The following is a 19,047-nucleotide window of genomic DNA, read 5'->3' as shown; positions in this document are numbered from 1 at the left end:
GAGCTGGATTGGTTTGGAAATACATAAGTAATTTATGTTTTCCCACATGGTAACTGCTGATACTGCATGGACAATCAGAAAAGGGAAAAATGGTTGTCACCTCCATTAAATGGAGACACAAAGTGCCAGGTGAGAAATTAGAGTTGTCTCCAAAAAGCATTCCCTAAACTGCGCTGCATGGGCAACTTTAGTGTTCTGGGAACAAGAGAAATCCTAACGCTTGGAATATCTCTATTTTTCTGATTCTCACCTGAATCAAAGTACATATGAAAGCTTTCTGAGAAGTCTCATTATCAAAAGCGAAACTTGTTTCTGTTGCTTAATGGTAAATAGATGTATTTGCAGGAAAAGACTGCTTTTCTTTCCAACACCAACACTTGTGCGCATTCCCTAGCTTTCTCATTATCAGTCTGGACAATGATGAACTAGATATGAACTAAGGAGACTTGTACCATTTAAAAAAGGCAAAGTGACAGAGGAATTCCTGTGAGAGAACAAAGTTCTTTTACCAAAGCAAATCAGTGGAGCCTTCATTCCACATATCACATTGTGATTATTTTTTATTTTTTCAAGGGAACAGCTAAACTTTATTTCAAAGTGCAGAAACGGGACCCGCCAAGCCTGGAGTGCAGGAGCTCACCGAGGACCTTGCCTCTGCAGCCTACACCACCTTGGCATGTTAGGGGATCTTTGGAAGGTGCTCACCTTGTTCTTATTTCAGCCAGGAGCCGAACAACTGCCATCACAGGAGCTGACCCATCTCCTGTTGCAGGAAGTGAGGTATGAATAGAGAGACTTCCCTCCTGAGGAAGCAACATGGACTGGACTGCCTGTACTACCTTCTCAGTAATGGACAGTTTATGAAGAGGCAATGCCTGATGGTGGTGGTGGGGGGGCATGGCAAAAAGTTAAATTCAAGTAGTTAGTTTATAAGAAATGAGGGTGTTATTATCTGGAGTTAATTCTCAAAATATCAGTTAAAAAAATAAAATTACCATACAGAAAATTACAAACTAGACCAAAACAATAAAAAATATAACACAATGAAATATTTCTAATCAAAGAATTGAATTTTGGCATCAAGTTAACAAATTTCACACAAATGTGACTATTAAATAATTATCCCCAATATAAAAATACACATCGCGAGTAAAATTCAAGATAATCAAGTATTTGCACTTCTGTACTGTGCACATTATTCATTATAGTACGGTTACCATTTGCAGTGACATTTTATAATGCATTTAAAAATCACCTTACCTCTGATCTTGGAACACAAAGTCTAGACAATGGAATAGTCAGTGTGTCTGATGCTTGCGAAGTCTTTCTACAGTCTATGGGTGGGAATCTGACTGTAGCTATACCTTCCTGTTCATTGATAGAAGCCACTACTCCGATGCTTCCTGATATTCCTCTGCCTAAAACCTAGAGACACAGATGGATCAGCACCACCTACCAGCTCCGATAGTGGAAGTAACTCTACATGTGACAAGTGGGAAGAGTAAATTTACAGCTGTCATTAGGGCATTACAGTAACAGTTGATTATAATGCTGATATCATATAATATCAGCAGTTATTATCATACTAAGTCCTAAACATGAGTTAAAATAATAGGCCCTAAAATCTTATGTCAAGGTGGTCACAGTATGATTTAATCTCAATTAAATCTCAAAATTTCAATTGTAAAATACTGCCAATACTAAAGACACCACAGGACATAAGTATTACAGCATCACAGTTAACAACATACAATAATGTTCTAATATTCAGTCTGCAACACAGTGTGAATTAGAATGCATTTCTCAGATTCCTTATTTAGCTTGAAGGACCAAAGATTTTATCTAACAGGTGGACAACACTTGTCTGTACAGATGGTCAATTAATCAATGGATGCTTATATGCAGAGCAAAACAATAATATGGGGAAATGGTGGCTGGTTACCTGAACCTCGGACCCTATCTTGATTGTCTCTTTGAAGCCTCCAAGTGCACACAGTGCGGCGACGGCCTGGCGGGCAATTCTTTGAAGTTTGGCGAGTTTTCTACCACTACTGCTTCCATTTTCCAGAATGCTTTCTGCATATTTCCCCAATTGTGGAATGTACATCAGTGCACGAGACAGGACCTAAATATAAGAAGCAGTCTATGTAGGAGGAGCTGGAGCTTTGGTCGTTTTGATACTAAGGGTGATGAAGAGTCTACAACAGTAACTGGGTTTCATGTACTGAAGTAACTGTGGGTATGGGAGGCATGAAATAACTATTAGGTAAGACCCCTGACATTCCTGCCATTATTTGCCTTAGGTAGTTGGACAGAACTAGAAATACACAACCTCAAAATATGGGAGAAACAAATATCCTATCTAATAAAAGAGTAATATGCAAATTGACCGTACCTCCGCTATATCCACAAGCCACACCCACCAGCCAACCAGGAGTGAGTATGCAAATTGACCCAACCAAGATGGCTGCAGCCACGGAGAGAGCAGGAGGCTTGGGATGCCCCCGACAATGGAGGAAGCCAAGCTTTTCACCTGCCCTGGTAGGCCCAAGCCTCTGCTCAAGGCTACAAAGTTTCAATTATAGAAGATAAATAAATCCCAACAAAAATGGCTGCAGCCACAGAGCAAGCAGAAGGCTTGGCTCCGCTCAAGGCTACAAAGTTTCAATTATAGAAGATAAATAAATTCCAGATACCAGGGCCTCCGCTTGGGTCGCCCGGGGGGGGGGGTGGCCAGCCTGCAAACCACCACAGGCCCCTCGCCCAGGCTGCCCCACGCCCCAAGGGAACCCCCACCCTGATCCAGGACACCCTTTAGGGAAAACCAGCTGGCCCCCACCCATGCACCAGGCCTCTATCCTATCTAATCCTATCTAATAAAAGAATAATATGCAAATTGACCATCACTCCAACACACAAGATGGCTGCCCTCATGTGGTCAAAGATGACTGCTCCCATGTGGACACAAGATGGCCGCCACAAGATGGCCAGCAGGGGAGGGCAGTTGGGAGGGACCAGGCCTGCAAGGGAGGGCAGTTGTGGGCGATCAGGCCAGCAGGGGAGGACAGTTAAGGGTGACCAGGCCGGCAGAGGAGGGAAGTTTGGGGCGACCGGACCTGCAGGGAAGGGCAGTTGGGGGGGGACCCAGGCCTGCAGGGGAGAGCAGTTGGGGGAGGGAGAACCAGGTCTACAGGGGAGGGCAGTTAGGGGTGACCAGGCCTGCAGGGGAGGGCACTTAGGGGTGACCAGGCCTGCAGGGGAGGGAAGTTAGGGGAAAACAGGCTGGCAGGGGAGTGGTTAGGGGGTGATCAGGCTGTCAGGCAGAAGCAGTTAGGGGCAATCAGGAAGGCAGGCAGGCAAGCAGTTGGAAGCCAGCAGTCCTGGATTGTGAGAGAGATGTCCCAGATTGGAGAGGGTGCAGGCTGGGCTGAGAGACACACACCCTGTGCATGAATTTCGTGTACCAGGCCTCTAGTTGTATTAATAAAAACCCTAAAATAAAGCAAAAATTTATCTGAAGGAAAACTGTCAGAGCATACTGCCTACATCTCACTCCCAACTACCTTTAGGACATGGTACATAGCGGCACTTGAAGAATGACTATGGGAAAGGGGAAGTGATCACAGAGCTCTAGCTACATTGGTAAAGATGTGTTACTGACAGAGCACTCAGGGAGTATAAATCACACAGAGGCCACGGTAAGACTTAGCAAGTACCTTCACAAATGCAATAAACAAGGCTGCACGATTTCCTAATATTGGCACCACTCAAACACAAGCAAGAAGGAGAATCAAGGGGTGCCATTCTTTCCCTGAGAATTCTGTCCTGTCTTCTCCAAGATTAGAACTGGTGAACAGAATTGAAACTACTAAATCAAAGCAAATTTGAGGGGGGAAACAGGGAACGAGTATAACTGGCCAATATGGGAAATCTCGCTTTTCTAAAAATGTCCCTTGCTAGGAATGAATCGAAAAGAACACTTGTTTCCTTCCTCAGTTCAGCAGCAACACCGCACTGACCTTTTCTGCTGTTGTGGTCCATATCTGAGCGGCATTTGATTCAGGGGCCATTAGCAAGCTGTGCAGCAGGGCGATCACTTCCGCAGCCATGCTGTTTGCCACATGCCCACTGATGAAGGGTCGGACAGGGTCGGTCCTGCAAGTGCCAACAGGGAACATTGTCAGTGCCCAGTGCCATGGTTAAGAATGTCAAGAAGTGGCTTTTAGTGTTGGCATCAGAATTCACTGACTGAGAAGAACAAAGTTATCACTAGGAAGAAATTGTTTTGGTAACTAAGACTCCTCTGAAACAATGAACCTCTGATTTTGATTGTGCAAGCCGTAGGATCGAGGAGACCACCTGTACCTGCACTGCTCGCAAGCATGGAACACCTGGCAAATGCAATTCACCCACTCCGCTCCCAGTAAGTAGCTTATGTGTACAGCAGGGATGGTGGGAAGGATTGTTTGGAAGAAGTAAAGGCAGCAAGGCCAGAGTTCACTAACACTCAAAACTGTAGCTGGTGTTTGTGTTTGTGGCCTTTCTCAGAACAACAAGCCTCTGAAAAAAATAAATGTGCCCTGGCTGGTAAGGCTCAGTTGGTCAAGCATCATCCTGTGCACCGAAAGGTCGCCGGTTCAATTCCCGGTCAGGGCACATACCCAGGTTTCGGGTTCAACTCCAGGTCAGGGTGAGTATGGGAGGCAGCCGATTGATGTTTCTCTCCCTCTCCCCTCCTCTCTCTAAAATAAGTAAAAACACATTAAAACAACAACAACAAGCCTCTGGTTATAGGTGTCCTTTCAATCAGGAGTGCCTCCCTGTTTGTCCATCACCACCTCAGGCAGGTATTTTAAGCCCCCAGTCCCCATTTCCAGCAGGTCAATGGATGATATAAAATTAAAACCCTAAAAACAAACCCACCACAAGGTAAATGTGAAAAGAGAGTGGACAGGCTCGACCCTATGAAAGGACTTACCTCGCAAGCTCTGAGTTCCTCTCTCGGCAAATGGAGGTCTGGGCAGTTTTCTTTTTGTCCCCTGTGGACAGTCCACTCACAGTCTCTGGGTTGACCGACTCCACAGGTGGCCCAACACTGACGATGAGGCCTGACTGTGCCCACTTGGTTGCTTTTCGGAGAGCAGCTGTGGCCTCTTCTGTGACCACCTCGCAGCAGCCACCCTGCAGGGCATGGAAGATGCTCTCGAGATCCATGTCACTCCTCTCATTACTAAACTCTGTGAAATCTGTGTGCCCAACTACCAAACCAACCCAGACTCGTTTTCAAAACTTCACATATTAACATATTATTTAGAGGAAGGGAAATTCCCCAAAACATCCTGTGTCCTCACCTAGAGAGAGAAAACTATTAGTCTTCTAGATGTTTTCCATGCACATTCTCACATTATCATGGATCACTCTACACGCAGTTTTTCCATTTATTTCTATCAGTTATCAAAATCTCTATATATAAAAGCCTAAGTGACTGTCTGACCGGTCACAGCAGCTATGATGCGCACTGACCACCAGGGGGCAGACGCTCAACGCAGGAGCTGCTGAGCTGAGGTGACTTGACAGCTGTGGTTCTCCAGTGACGTACCTGGAAACAGAGAGGAAGGAGCCCGATTCCAGGGTGCATCACCCGAGAACCACCCTCTTGCAATTCGGGACCCCTGGGGATGTCAGAGAGCTGGTTTTGGGCTGATACCCACAGGCCAAGCCAAGGGACCCCACCAGTGCATGAATCCATGCACCAGGCCTCTAGTATCATGAATATATACCTATATTGGTATAGAGAGTTATCTGACTCTTTTTGAGAGTTGTACAGTATTTTATCATATGAATATAACAATTTTTAAAATTTTTATAATTTAAAGCAGTGGTTGTCAACCAGTGGTCCGTGGACCACTGATGGTCCATGAGGTCTGAAAGGTTGGCGACCACTGATTTAGAGAATTGAGGTATAGCCTTAACTGGTTGGCTCAGTAGATAGAGTGTCGGCCTGAGGACTGAAAGGCCCCAGGTTTGATTCCGGTCAAGGGCTTGTACCTTGGTTGTAGGCACATCCCCAGTAGGGGGTATGCAGGAGGCAACTGATCAATGTTTCTCTTTCATTGATGTTTCTAACTCTCTATCCCTCTCCCTTCCTCTCTGTGAAAAAATCAATAAAATATGTATTAAAAAATAATTTAAAGAATTGAGGTATAATTGACATATAACAACTCAACTTCTTCAACCAATCCCGTATGTATGTGTACACAGATCCTATTTGTTATTTACAAACAGAACTGTGAAGAGCATGATTTTCTCTGGATACTGGAGAATGCCTTTGTATCCTCACCTTGACAATAATGGGCATTATCCAACATTCTTAACTTTCCCATCAGCCAGGCAAAAATGACACATTACTGTTTTTATTCCTTTATTTATATATTACTAGAGGCCCAATGCACGAAATTCGTGTACTGGGAGGGGGAGCGTGTACTTAGCCAGCCTGTGCCCTCTTGCAGTCCAGGAGCCCTTGGGGGATGGCCGACTGCCATCATTCAGACATCCTTAGCACTGCTGTGGAGGCAGGGGAGGCTCCCGCCACCGCTGCCGCACTTGCCAGTTGTGAGCCCAGCTCAGGGCTTCTGGCCGAGCAGTGCTCCCCTTGCGGGAGCGCACTGACCACCAGGGGGCAGCTCCTGCATTGAGCATCTGCCCCCTGGCAGTCAGTGCGCATCATAGCGACTGGTTGTTCGGCCATATGGTCAATTTGCATATTAGCCTTTAATTATATAGGAGGATGTGATTTGTGAGCCTGGGCATATTTTTATATTTTGATGGGCTATTCATCTATTATCACTTTTAAAGTATTTTTAGGTTGTAAAACTTTTTTTAACAAAGCTAAGAAAAAATTTGTAGGTCAAAACCAAGGCTTCTCTTTTACATTTTAACATTAATGACAAATTGGTTTTGACTGCTTCTCTTGAAAATGGCCTCAGTTAAGCCACTGACTTCAATTTCTCACCCTGCCTCTTTGTGGGAACTTAAATTAAAAAAAAAAAAAGTCTTGTGAAAACCTGAAGCACAGCAAATGTGCTTTAACTGTGGGCCTTGTCAGAGCAGGTGTCTGCATATTAGGGTTACCTTGGTCATGTCTCGATCCATTTTCACAACTTTCTCCATGTTGGCACCAGTACCAAGTCGGAAGGGCCGTCCTTCTGAGCTACTGAAAAGGGAAGGGGAGAGAGGCACCAATATTACCGGCTCAGTCAAAGGTGGGGCTGCATACTGTGGGGCCATCCAGCAATGGTCAGGCCACCATTACAGGTTTTTAAAATGTACTGTTAAGACTCAATTTTTCCTAAAGGAAATGATCTTATGTTGCTTAATTATAGACTTGAATGAATTAAAACAGTTGTTTTTAGAGTTTAAGGATAATTAAAAACCTATGTGAAAATGATGTACAGACTAAAGGGTTGAATGAAACTGAGAGTCTAAACCTGCAATAAAGAGGGCCGAGCACACGGAGACACTCAGTAAGTGATCTGAATCCCCAAGTGAGGGGAATTTTAACAACAGCATGGATTCAGTGCCTTGCTGTGAATGAATGGATCTCCCTTTTTAATAATTCAGCTTCCTCTGCCACCAAACTTATACTATGACGTTTTGCAATGCTCAAGATGTTTCTTATAGAGATTTCTTCATAAGCACTGACCTGCCCTGAACCTGCTTAGTTTATGCCAGCAGCCCATTAGTGTTTTCAGTTGCCACGATGGCAGACAAGGAACCCAATTATGAAGATGAAACCGTCACCAAATCATGTAGAGCAGGTGTTTATGACTCTTCACCTGAGACATAAACACCTGTTCTACAGGCCCTTGTGCTCTATGGCAGGCCTTCCGATGTCCTGGATCCCACTAACAGGGCCCCAAGGGCTTGTGGTCATTGGACAATAATGACATATTTCTATTTCTTTGAGCAATCATACCATTCAGACTTCAATGAATAAAACCTCAAAATAGTTTATCTTACATCTCCACCCCACAGTCAATGGCATCTTCCAATTTACTGATGGCTGAAGGATGCCAATAACGCTGTTTGCATTATTCCTTCTCAAAGCCCAGGTCACACAGTAAATTCTCCATCGAATACAAACAATACATTGTCAACAGGGCTTTTGCTCTGTTGGGTTTGGAGAGACAGAAGTGAGCTGTGGTCAGTTGTTTATAGAGACCCTGCATCTGCCTTTCAGCTCAGCCTGTTTTTCCATGGGTAACGACAGGGATGACAGTAGCAGTGATTACGTCTTAGAATTGCTAAGAGGGCTGAGACAGTTAACATATGTAAGGGGCTTACTCAGCACAGGGCCTGCGACATGGTTAGTGCTTGATGACATGTAGCTATTAAGTCACTGTTACCTTAGTAATGGCTGGAGAACTTCATGGGATGACTGGTCCTCCCGCTTATGGATAAAGATAGAGAGCTTGCCATCCACTGCTTCACTCTCTTCTCCAGGATCTTTATCTCCTTTTAAGGAATTCTTGGGACTGGTTTTTGTCAATGTGGTGTCAGGTTCAGAAGCGGTTGGAGAAAGAACTGTCTGACATCCTTTAAGCAAACAGAAAAATTGCAAAGTTGTTTGTGCAGTGAGAACACTGGTTTTGGAATCTCTTCCTCCCTCTCTCCCCGTGTCCCTTCTCCCTTCTTCATCTCTTTTATCACAAAGCACAGCTGCCACTGGGGACAAGTGAAAGCTCGTGTGAGTGTCCACAATGGCAGTGCCAATTTTCCCGTCCCAAAGTTGCTCACCTGGGACCACATAATCTGCCAGCTTTGCTAAGAGCAACGAAGCGATCTTGGATGCGGGGTCGCTGGGATCCTCCTGCTCACTGTTTAGGGAGGGAACAGAGTAGCTCCACGGCGGGAGCTCCACGTTCCCACAGTCTTCTACGCTCATTAGTGGGAGTGCCGCCCGGCACAGCTGAAGGATGATAAGGACCAGCTTCGGAGATGGGCGTTGGTCAAGCAGCAGGGAGAGGAGTTTGGACACACAAGCTGGCTGGCTTAGAATGGCTTTACCTATGTGACTCCTGAAAAAGAAGGAATAAAAGGTACATGATGCTGGGAATGTTAATCTATAGAAATTTAGAAGCAAGAGGTCCCTACCTGAGATTAAACCAACGGATCACTTCAGATTTCATGAGGAAGACCTGGATTTGGAACTGTGCTTTGATGGTGGAGAATTGAGGTTTTTTTGTAATTATCTGATGAAAGCTCAGAATTCACCAATAATACTTAAAAAGAAAGATTTTTTAATATTTCCTGATTCCTGATGCTCACTCACTTACATGAGATCCTGTAGTTCAGCATGACTCACAGAGCACCCCGACTTAGAAACCCAACCGAGGAGCCTCACAGTTCATCTTTCAGGCCTTTTTAGGGAGAACCTCAGACACGAGGCATCCTGCAGTGCTGGGCAGGCCTCACCAGTCTGCGATCGGCCACGGCTGTCACTGAGGAGGAAGCTTCGAGTCCACCAGGAGCCACACAACAAGCAGCCTGTGCGGACAAGCTCTCGTGGGCCTCATGGCTCAACACGATGGCCCCAAACTTCCACAGAAATCTTCTTTTAAAGACACAGCATGAGGCCCTGCCTGGGTAGCTAAGTTCGTTAGAGCATTGTCCCAATATGCCAAGGTTCCAGGTTCAACTCCCAGTCAGGGCACATACAAGAATTAACCATTGAATGCATAAATAAATGGAACAATGAATCAATGTTTCTCTCTCTCTCAAAGTCAATAAATAAAATTTAAAAAGACACAGCATGAGAAAGTGAGTTAATGATAGGTCCTGACTGATTATTCCTTAATCTTGTTATAAAGGGGGTAAGGATTTTTGGTTATTGAATATAAATGCATAAACTTGAAAGGCAAGCAGATGTTACCAGCAAAGTATTGAAGCAAACTATACTATTTTATGATGTGGATATTCACCTGAATAATCCTCACATTTTGGAATGAAATACTATTTTTCAATGACTTTATTTTCTACTATTTTTGAGGCAGGAGTATGTCAGAACAGCCTAGTAATTTACATGGTTGAAAATATAAGGCCAACCAAAGGAACCCCAATCATTCAAGAGGCAAGCAGCCTGCTCCCAGGGCTTGGCGGGCCTGCCATACCTCGAGAGATCATTGAGGAGACTGAGGACGTCCTGGAGAGCATCGTTCCCTGCAGCCTGGTTACCACAGCACTCAGTCGCTCGGGCAAGATGATTAGTAAGAAGGCTGGACACCTGACGGGCCAGACCTGAGTGCACAGCCTCTGTGGAGCCGCCTTCAGAGTTAAAGAGAGAAAAAGCCTGGTGAAACCCTAAGAAGCCATGGCGAGCCTGCAGGTTCGCAAGTCCTCCCCCTTGGCCTCCTGTTAAAGCCCTCCCCTCTTGCCCAATTTTTTCTGAACTTGCTCAGCATTTCATTAGCTATCCAATTAGCATCTCCTCATTAGATAACATTTGCATATAAAAAGGTAATAGCAACTTGAAAAATGATTCAATGTTGAGAAAAGACACTATTCTTAATTAAAACTGAATATAATTAATCCATAAAAAAACATAACAAAACAGACTGTGATTGGCAGGGAAGAATCACCATTTTACTGCAATGAAAACATTAATTTTAACCTACACCCTACCTCTTCTCAAAAATAAAAGAGTTTTTTGGAGCTCCATTTTCACTGTAGTTTCAGAGCCTCCCCAACCCCCGCTCCCAAGCATCCTATATAATAAAAGGCTAATATGCAAATCGACCGAACGGTTGCTATGATGCGCACTGACTACCAGGGGCAGACGCTCAACGCAGGAGCTGCCCCATGGTGGTCAGTGCGCTCCCACAGGAGGAGCTCCGCTCAGCCACAAGCCGGGCTCATGGCTGGCGAGTGCAGTGACAGTGGCGGGAGCCTCTCCCGCCTCCACAGCAGCGCTAATGATGTCTGACTGATGGCTTAGGCCCGTGGGGAGCCCCAAAGGGCTCCCGGACTGCGAGAGGGCGCAGGCCGGGCTGAGGGAACCCCCTTCCCAAGAGTATGAATTTTGTGCACTGGGCCTCTAGTCTCTTATGAAAGCCACAAAAATTTTTTGTCTTTTCCTGAACTTCCCATGATTTCCTGGATCCCGGTGTCTATGTGCACTGTTTATTCTGCTTGGAAGTCTTTATTATCCCTTCAAGAGTTACTGACATGTCACCTTCTTTGGTAAGCTCTGGCTGATCCCTAGCACAGCTGGTCTATACAAACCTCTATGACCGCACATCACTTTGTATTCACCTTGATTATGGCATTGGCCACCCTGTAATTATATGTTCACTGGTCAACTTTCCCCACTAGACTGTATCTTTTTTTAAAATTGATTTTAGAGAGAGAGGAAGGGAGGGAGAGGAATCCTGCTTCTTACCTTCTTCTTTTTCCCATTCAACACAGCGGTTGGCAAGCACCTGGAAGGCTGCCCAGGCCATGGTGGCCACCTTCTGTTTCTTGGTTTGTTTCTCACTGGAGCTGGACTCGGTCTGACTGCTCAGGCTACACAGCCGATCCATGAGCTGAACGAGGCCACTGCGCACCAGGCACTTCTCTTCACTCCTGGGCCAGGTGGCAAGGGTTATACAGAACAAACATAACTGACCAGCCCTCAAGAATCTCTCACTTAAGACTCAGGTTATCAAAGGGACAAAAAACATGCCGGGATAGGTCTTTGTTTACCACTTAGAATACTCCAAAGTATAACTGAACACAGAAATGTTTTTATAGAATGAGGATTTCCTTCATTAATAAGGAACTTCAAGTTCTGGTTTGCTCATACAGAACAGCAAAGTTAAAAATTGATGGCATGAACTCAAGGTTGCTATAACAGAAAAAAAATTTGTTTTTATCATAAGGGGATTCAAAGAATGACTTCATGAGTGACTGACATCTTCAAACTATTAACTGAGTGACTAAGAAAGGAAATAGATGTGCACATGCAAAAAAATTTTTTAACAAAATTATAAGTAATTTCCTAAGGACCTTTTTCTTTTCTTCAAACCTCTCCATTCTCGCAATGTAATATAATCTCTAATGGCCACATTTGATCATGTAGGAACTCAACAATAAGGAATTTACATAGTAACGTCAGGCGTCAGGAGGCAAGCTCATTTAATCAGAATGGTATCATTGGATAATCAAGGCAAAAAAAATCCAATTTTTTATTTTTTATTTTTAATATATTTTATTGATTTTTTACAGAGAGGAAGGAAGAGGGATAGAGAGCTAGAAACATCGATGAGAGAGAAACATCTATCAGCTGCCTCCTGCACACCTCCTACTGGGGATGTGCCCAAAACCAAGGTACATGCCCTTGACCAGAATCAAACCCGAGACCTTTCAGTCCGCAGGCCGACACTATCCACTGAGCCAAACCGGTCAGGGCAAAATCCAATTTTTTAAATTAAAAATATTTTTATTGAATTAACTACAATGTGGTATAATTTATATACAATAAAAAGCATTTCCTTGCTTACCTGGTGTAAGGTATGGTACACAAGAGTCCAATGCTATTTGCACATGCAATAGGGTAACGAGCACACAAAGACACGACAGAGGTCATGGTCTCGCCAAAGGCTTCCTGGACCTGCTCAACCATCCCACCACAGGTTAGTTCTTCAATTCTAGGAAACAAAGCCAAAACTCAGTCAAGAACAGTGATAGTGAACATGAGGGCAAGAGATTTCTTCTGAGAAACCTGAGTGTCTAATGAATTTAGAACTGAAGGGATCTTGGAGATCACTGGTGTTACCCTGACTGCAGGACCACAGGAGACCGTTGGGCAGGATTTCTAAGTGTGCCTCCAAGATAATGCCACACATTCAAGAACAGTACAAGGAATCCTAGGTTAGGTAAAGTTAAGCAGGCTCCCTACTGCAGGACTTCTCAGAGCCTTATAAAGTTAAAGTCCATAGTCTGTCTAAGAGCAAGAAATGATACCCAAAATTTCCCAAATATATTTAATAATGAAAATTACTTATTTGAGACACACCTACAGTGTCCCATGCAGCAATGAATGCTGTAAATGTAATTGTACTAATGAGAAAGCCAAGGCCCAGATCAGCTAAGTGTCCTTTTCAAGTTCACACTCTATTAGCAGAGAAGGATAATCTAGCTGACTGAAGTAAGACTTCCCCAGTGTAAAAACACAACTTGGGCTAGATTCTATAGCAACTGCTATTAGTTTAGAACTGGAACTATCTAGATTTACCGACAAAGATAAGCAATGTAATATTGTTTATAATAGCAAAAATAAATCCTAAGGTTTAAAAATAGGGAGTTGGCTTAATAAAGGTTCAGCAACATGATACAGTGCTATACAACCACTAATAACATTATAAGAGATGAGATCTATGGTTAGAATAAAGACAGAATACACTAAAATGTTAAGTTTTATTTTAAGATACTAGATTTACAGGTGATTTTACACTTCGGGATTTTTTGCAGTTTTTCAAATGTTTGACATGTGACATTAGTAATTGAGGGAAACATTAGGGAGAAATTATTCTGGAAGTAAGTTGTGGTATTGTTAGTGTTACTCACTAAGCTTTCAGGGCACCCCTGTGGTTGGGTGGGCATGTGACTAGTCTGGCCAATGACCAGAGCTCTGACAAGGGGGACCGACGGCTTTTGAGATGGTGGTCTCCTCTCTGTCCTGGGCTCCTTGAGTGACTACCATGAGCCAAGATGGACCTGTGATGGGCATGAGCAAGAACTAAAATTTTGCTTAAACCACCGAGATTTTGGAGTTGTTTGCTTCTGAAGAATAACAGCCTCCCGATTGACAGAAATTTCTCAAGATATTCACATGAGCTCCTGTTTAACGCATTTTCCTCCAGCCACTGCCCTCCCTCGTTGGCCACAGTTCTCCAGAGAGTTGCCAGGAGGCACAGGCAGCCTCCAGCAGTCCCGGCCCAGGACTGGGAGAGAAAGGCCTTTTCTATTTCTCTCTGAAGATCTTTGAAGCACAGTGGGAAACTAGTAATGCCAAATTCCTCACAAATCAGTTACAAAACCTTCTTCTAAGTTAGTATCTACAATTATGTTTTTAGAAATTAATACAGTAAATAAGCATAAAAGTATACAAAAATACAACTATAAGGATGTTGATAAAGCACTATTGTTAATGCAAAAACAAACAAAACAGAAAAAAGGAAGAACGAACAGAAGGGAGGGAGGAAGAGGAAGAGAGAGAAGGAAGAATGAACCGATGTGTCCATCAGCAGGGGATGAGTTAAATAATATAAAATTTAGACATCCATACAATGGAGGTCCACCAAGTTCTTAGAAACTGTAAAGCAGATCTATATGCAGTGACATGAAAAGATAGATCCAAGATATACAAAGCAAAACAACTCAGATTACAGTAAGGCATGTATTGTACAATAGGTATTAAGTTTTAAAAAATCACACACATACACACTTATGTGTACAAAGAGAATTAAACAGATATTTATGTATGTGTACTTGATACAACAAGCTGTTAATGAACAGTGGAATTTAAGAGGAAAAAGTGAGTAAAGAGACTTATTTTCTATATATGCTGAATGTTTACAAAATCATGAACTGCTTTTATAAAAATATAATATTTTAGGAGGAAACATAAGCAAAACCACAGTCTATGATTTGGCCCCAAGAATAATCTTTGGGAGGGTTTTGCCCATTCCAGACAGGACAGTATAAACCAACAGAAACAACTGACCTGGGTCCTCCCTGAAGAACCATTGTCACTGGACCCACAAGATGCGTCACTCCCCCAACTCGCACAGCTGCAGTCAACAGTTCGCGCATGTGTACCAGGGCCTGCTTGCGAGTGTTTCCCCGCCTCCACCGTGTCTGGGCAGCCAAAAGGAAGCTGCTGCTGGACACCTGAAATGCATGAGAAGGAAGTGCACCTGATTCTGGCTGTCACAGGCCCTCTGTGCTTTTCAGTGCTATTTATCTATGGTCGGCAATACGTGACATACAGCTTGGTCAGGATTGGTGCCGATGAAAGCAAACAGCTGCCCCAGCAGGACACTGTAGGTGGGCTTGTCCCTGCTGTCCTCAATGGCCAATGACTGCAGAAGCGTAAAGGAGCTGCTCCGGTGGCTGGTCACGTGGCGCCGCCTACGGAAAAGAAAACTGTTGGCTCAGAAAAACAAGAGACCCCCAGGGAGTGTGGTTTTTTATTGAAAAGCATTCAACTGCGTGTGGGAATCCAACCTTGGCCATTAGCCATTTACCTCTGATTTGCTCTAGTAAATTCCAAATCTTCATTACCAATCATTTCCAGGTCAGAAGGAGCCGACATGCTACGAAGAAAAACAGGCTGCCGCACAGCATGAGATATCACCTTTGTTTCAGAAGCTGATTTACAAGCTGGAACAGAGCGGAATAAAAGGGTTCACATGTCTGCTATCCCATTTGTAAGGATGGCAGTAGCCTGGAACCACCAGAGAGCTTTGCTTTCTATGAGCCTTAAACCACCAAACCAGCAAGCAAAGCACAACTAATACTTTTAGGCCCATTTTTAAAGCCTGGATATTGGGTTAAAAATAATCTTAGCTTGGAAAACTAAGATCTTCTCACCAAAAGATTCACATCACCAAATTGGGTTTCCAAAGAAAGGCTCAAAAATTCATTTAATTTATCTGACTATCAATGTCCACTTTAGTATAGCATTTCAAAAAGCAAGAGAGAATAAAGTGATTTCTGGGAGCAAAAATTTATTTATTCAAGTAAATCCAGACCCTTTTTATCTCCCAGAGATGGCTTTTGTTCCCCTTTAATCCTGGATTTGTTTAACTAACTTACTACCATTTTGCGACACCTCTGTTTTGATCACAGTAAGAGTAAATATCACACTTGAGCTAGAATCTGACCAGCCCCTTCCTATAAGATATACTCCTTAACCCTATCCAAGAAAATAGTTGCTTTATAAAGGAACAGTTTAATGTAAGAGCCTCTTGGGTAGCATCCCCAGCCTTAGTGAGTCGTTGTCTTTCTATGGGAACTTTAAATAACTCGGGCTAACGGGGCCAGGGACGTTATGTAGCGGACCACCCTGGCATGCGATCTTGCCGCACACTTGGCACACTTCCCCTGATGTTCTCAGGGAGCGGTAGCCTATGGGAGGGTCAGAAACCTGGGAGTCAGCCTAGACTTCTCTCCCAAGTGAGAGAGCCCTAGGCAATCAGCTGACTGCAAACTGCTGAATAGTTTCCATCAGATAATGGGCTGGAATACATGGAGTCTTTCATTTAAGAATATGTTTACTCAACTTGTGTTTTCAGGAGAAGAATTAACATTTGTTATTTTGGACTATGCCCAAAGTTGTGATCCCGCTTAAGTAAGAAGACTCATTAATGTCCCTGAGAAACACGTTTTCACGCTAACAATTAGAATGGGATCAGGGGAAAAAATTTAATAGTGGAAATTCATGCTAGAAGATTCCACCTATTAAAAGATGAAATGCAAACTCAATTTCAAGAGGAAAATATGATGCATTACAAGATTCACAATATTGCCCAGCTAGCATGGCTCAGTGGTTGAGCATCTACCTTTAAACCAGGAGGTCACAATTCAATTCCTGGTCAGGGCACATGCCCGGGTGGCTGGCTCGATCCCCAGTGTGGGGCATGCAGGAGGCAGCCGATCAACAGTTCTCTCTCATCATTGATGTTTCTATCTCTCTTTCCCTCTCTTTTCCTCCCTGAAATCAATAACATATTTTTTAAAAAAGATTCACAATATTGACTATCTAATTATATTTGTTACTATGAAAATGGCAAACCATCAACTAAAAATAAGGGGCATGGAATTATAAAAATACATGTCATTGGGCTTCTTAGATGCTCGCAAGAAAAATGGAAGAGGCAGGCAAGGAAGCATCCCTGGTGCTCAGCTGACTCACAAAACACCACATGAATTCAATGAAAAGCATTTTTTGGCTGGAAAAAGTAAAAGGCAAAATAAAAATGTTAAAATTTCCTTTTTCTTCCTTTCTGAGAGTACACAAGAGTGATTTTTTAAAAAGTAGCTGATGCACATTTTGTGAGCCGGCTAGTGCAAAGAGCTTGTGCAGGGCTGGCTTGGAGCAGTACCCGGTGTCTCTGCAGGGGTTCCCGAGATGCTTCTGGTGAGGCCAGAATGGGCCGCAATGGTGACATGCAGCAAGAGTTCAGCTCGGTTCATTAAGCTCTTCACTAACGTCTTCGTTTTAGCCAGTGGGTGCGAGGGTTTCTGAATAAGAGAATTCACTTCTTGTAGGAACTTCTCCCTATAAAGAAAGGCTCAGGTGCATTTAGTTGTTCTCTAGTTTACCAAATCCAAAGTTTTTTTCATTACAAAAAATATGAGTTGACGGGAAACTAAGCAAAAGTCAACTGATAAATATTGCTCACCTCCCCTTTTCCCCATCAGAGGGGAGCAGTGCCATAAAACTGTGGTCAGTTTTAGTTATTTTTACCCAGTTTCAAATGCCATGGTGCTAATTTTTGAAGGTTAAAATAAAAATTCACAAGTCTAGCCCTAGCCAGTTTGGCTCAGTGGATATAACACCAGCCTGAGAGCTGAAAGGTCCCAGGTTCAATTCCGGTCAAGGGCACATGCCTGGGTTGTGGGCTCGATCCCCAGTGGGGGACTTGCAGGAGGCAGCCGATCCATGATTTTCATTATGGATGCTTCTATCTCTCTCTCCCTCTTCCTCTCTGAAATCAATAAAAATATATTTTTAAAAAATTCACAAGTCTAAAGTATTTCATGAATACACACTATTTTATAAAATATCTGTTGAGACAAGATCTTCACATTTTTAAGCACCAAGGGAATAAATTAGCTTTGCATAGTTATTAACATCACTAACCTCAGTGATAGGACCATGTTTTCAAGATCATTTCCATCAAAGGAGACTTCCTTCATTGAACACAAAAGTTCTAGTTCTTTCACTTTGTTCTAAAGAAGGAAAAATCAAGAAAAGATGGTATGCAGGATCTGCAAAGACTGAGTTTTTCTGCATGTGTTAAAAGGAATAGAAAATTTCAGGGGGGGGGAAACTGAGATGGAGGCATAGGTAAATACCTAAACAGCTGCCTCGCACAACAATATCAAAACTACAACTAAAAGACAAAACGGACACCATCCAGAACCAAAGGAAAGCTGGCTGAGTGGAAATTCTACAACTAGAAGAAAAGAAGAAAGCACATTGAGACTCAGAGGAGCTGCAAAAGGCTGAGGTACGGAGACTCGCACGCGGAGAGGACGGGCAGCTGTGTGCACGGGCGGTTGAGTGCGCGGCTGGCTTTCTAAAGTGGGAGGGAGAAGGAAGCTCCCGACTGCACTGAACACCAGTCCTGGGTGAGACGCTGGGAAACCAGACTCATTTGGGGGGAATATGGACTGTCAGGAGAAGAGAAAGCACACTGAGACTCGGGAGCTGCGGAAGGCAGAGGTTGGAGGTGCGCGCGCGCAGACAGGACTAACTGCTGAATGCACAGGAGGCTGAGTGCATGGCTGGCTTTCTAAAGCAGGAGGGAGACAGAAGCTCCCGACTGCGCTGAACTCCAGTTCTGGGCAAGATTCTGGGAACCCTGACTCATTTGGGGAGAAACTGGACTGTCTGGCAGCGGGCGAAACTCGAGGGCAGCTGTCTCTCAGATGTGCTTGCAGCAATTACCGAGGGACACTGAGACCCAGGGGCCTCATAGGGCAGGGCTGATGGGAAACCAAGGCTGTCTGCTATGCCCTGAAACTACGCCCCATCCAAGCTGAGCACAGAGGCTTTTGCAATTTTGCAAGTCTTGTCTCATAAGAGTGTCTCCAGCACAGAAGTTTCCCCAGCGTAGACACAGCTGATCCTCACAGCCAATTGGCCTGGAGGTCAATTCCTCCCAGTGATACCAACAACAATCAAGACTTAACTACAACAAGGCTGAGCACACAGTCCACAAAGGGGTGCACCAAGAGTGTCCACCTCAGGTAACTGGGGAGGCTGAGCCACTGGGC

General features: G+C 43.9%; 1 protein-coding gene across 5 annotated transcripts in view; it reads right to left on the bottom strand.

Annotated features, from left to right (window-relative positions):
- The window catches only part of HECTD4 (HECT domain E3 ubiquitin protein ligase 4), a 166,922-nt gene that overhangs the window by 54,883 nt on the left and 92,992 nt on the right, over positions 1-19,047 (bottom strand). For all 5 annotated transcript variants that reach the window (XM_080650565.1, XM_080650566.1, XM_080650568.1 and 2 more), the window contains exons 28-43: positions 17,909-17,997; positions 17,148-17,323; positions 15,288-15,423; positions 15,030-15,171; positions 14,765-14,931; positions 12,540-12,686; positions 11,438-11,622; positions 10,170-10,323; positions 8,797-9,077; positions 8,406-8,595; positions 7,132-7,213; positions 4,979-5,181; positions 4,020-4,155; positions 1,943-2,125; positions 1,261-1,425; positions 706-875 (exon numbers count right to left, since the gene is read on the bottom strand). In XM_080650565.1, the coding sequence (XP_080506691.1) occupies positions 706-875; positions 1,261-1,425; positions 1,943-2,125; positions 4,020-4,155; positions 4,979-5,181; positions 7,132-7,213; positions 8,406-8,595; positions 8,797-9,077; positions 10,170-10,323; positions 11,438-11,622; positions 12,540-12,686; positions 14,765-14,931; positions 15,030-15,171; positions 15,288-15,423; positions 17,148-17,323; positions 17,909-17,997 (2,606 nt within the window). The remainder of the gene's footprint in view (positions 1-705; positions 876-1,260; positions 1,426-1,942; positions 2,126-4,019; positions 4,156-4,978; positions 5,182-7,131; positions 7,214-8,405; positions 8,596-8,796; positions 9,078-10,169; positions 10,324-11,437; positions 11,623-12,539; positions 12,687-14,764; positions 14,932-15,029; positions 15,172-15,287; positions 15,424-17,147; positions 17,324-17,908; positions 17,998-19,047) is intronic.

This window comes from Plecotus auritus (genome assembly GCF_963455305.1).
Source record: "Plecotus auritus genome assembly, chromosome: 13".
In the NCBI taxonomy this organism is placed as follows: Eukaryota; Metazoa; Chordata; class Mammalia; order Chiroptera; family Vespertilionidae; genus Plecotus; species Plecotus auritus.
Note: the sequence above shows the minus strand (reverse complement) of the source record. Positions and strands in the feature narration are given on the sequence as shown.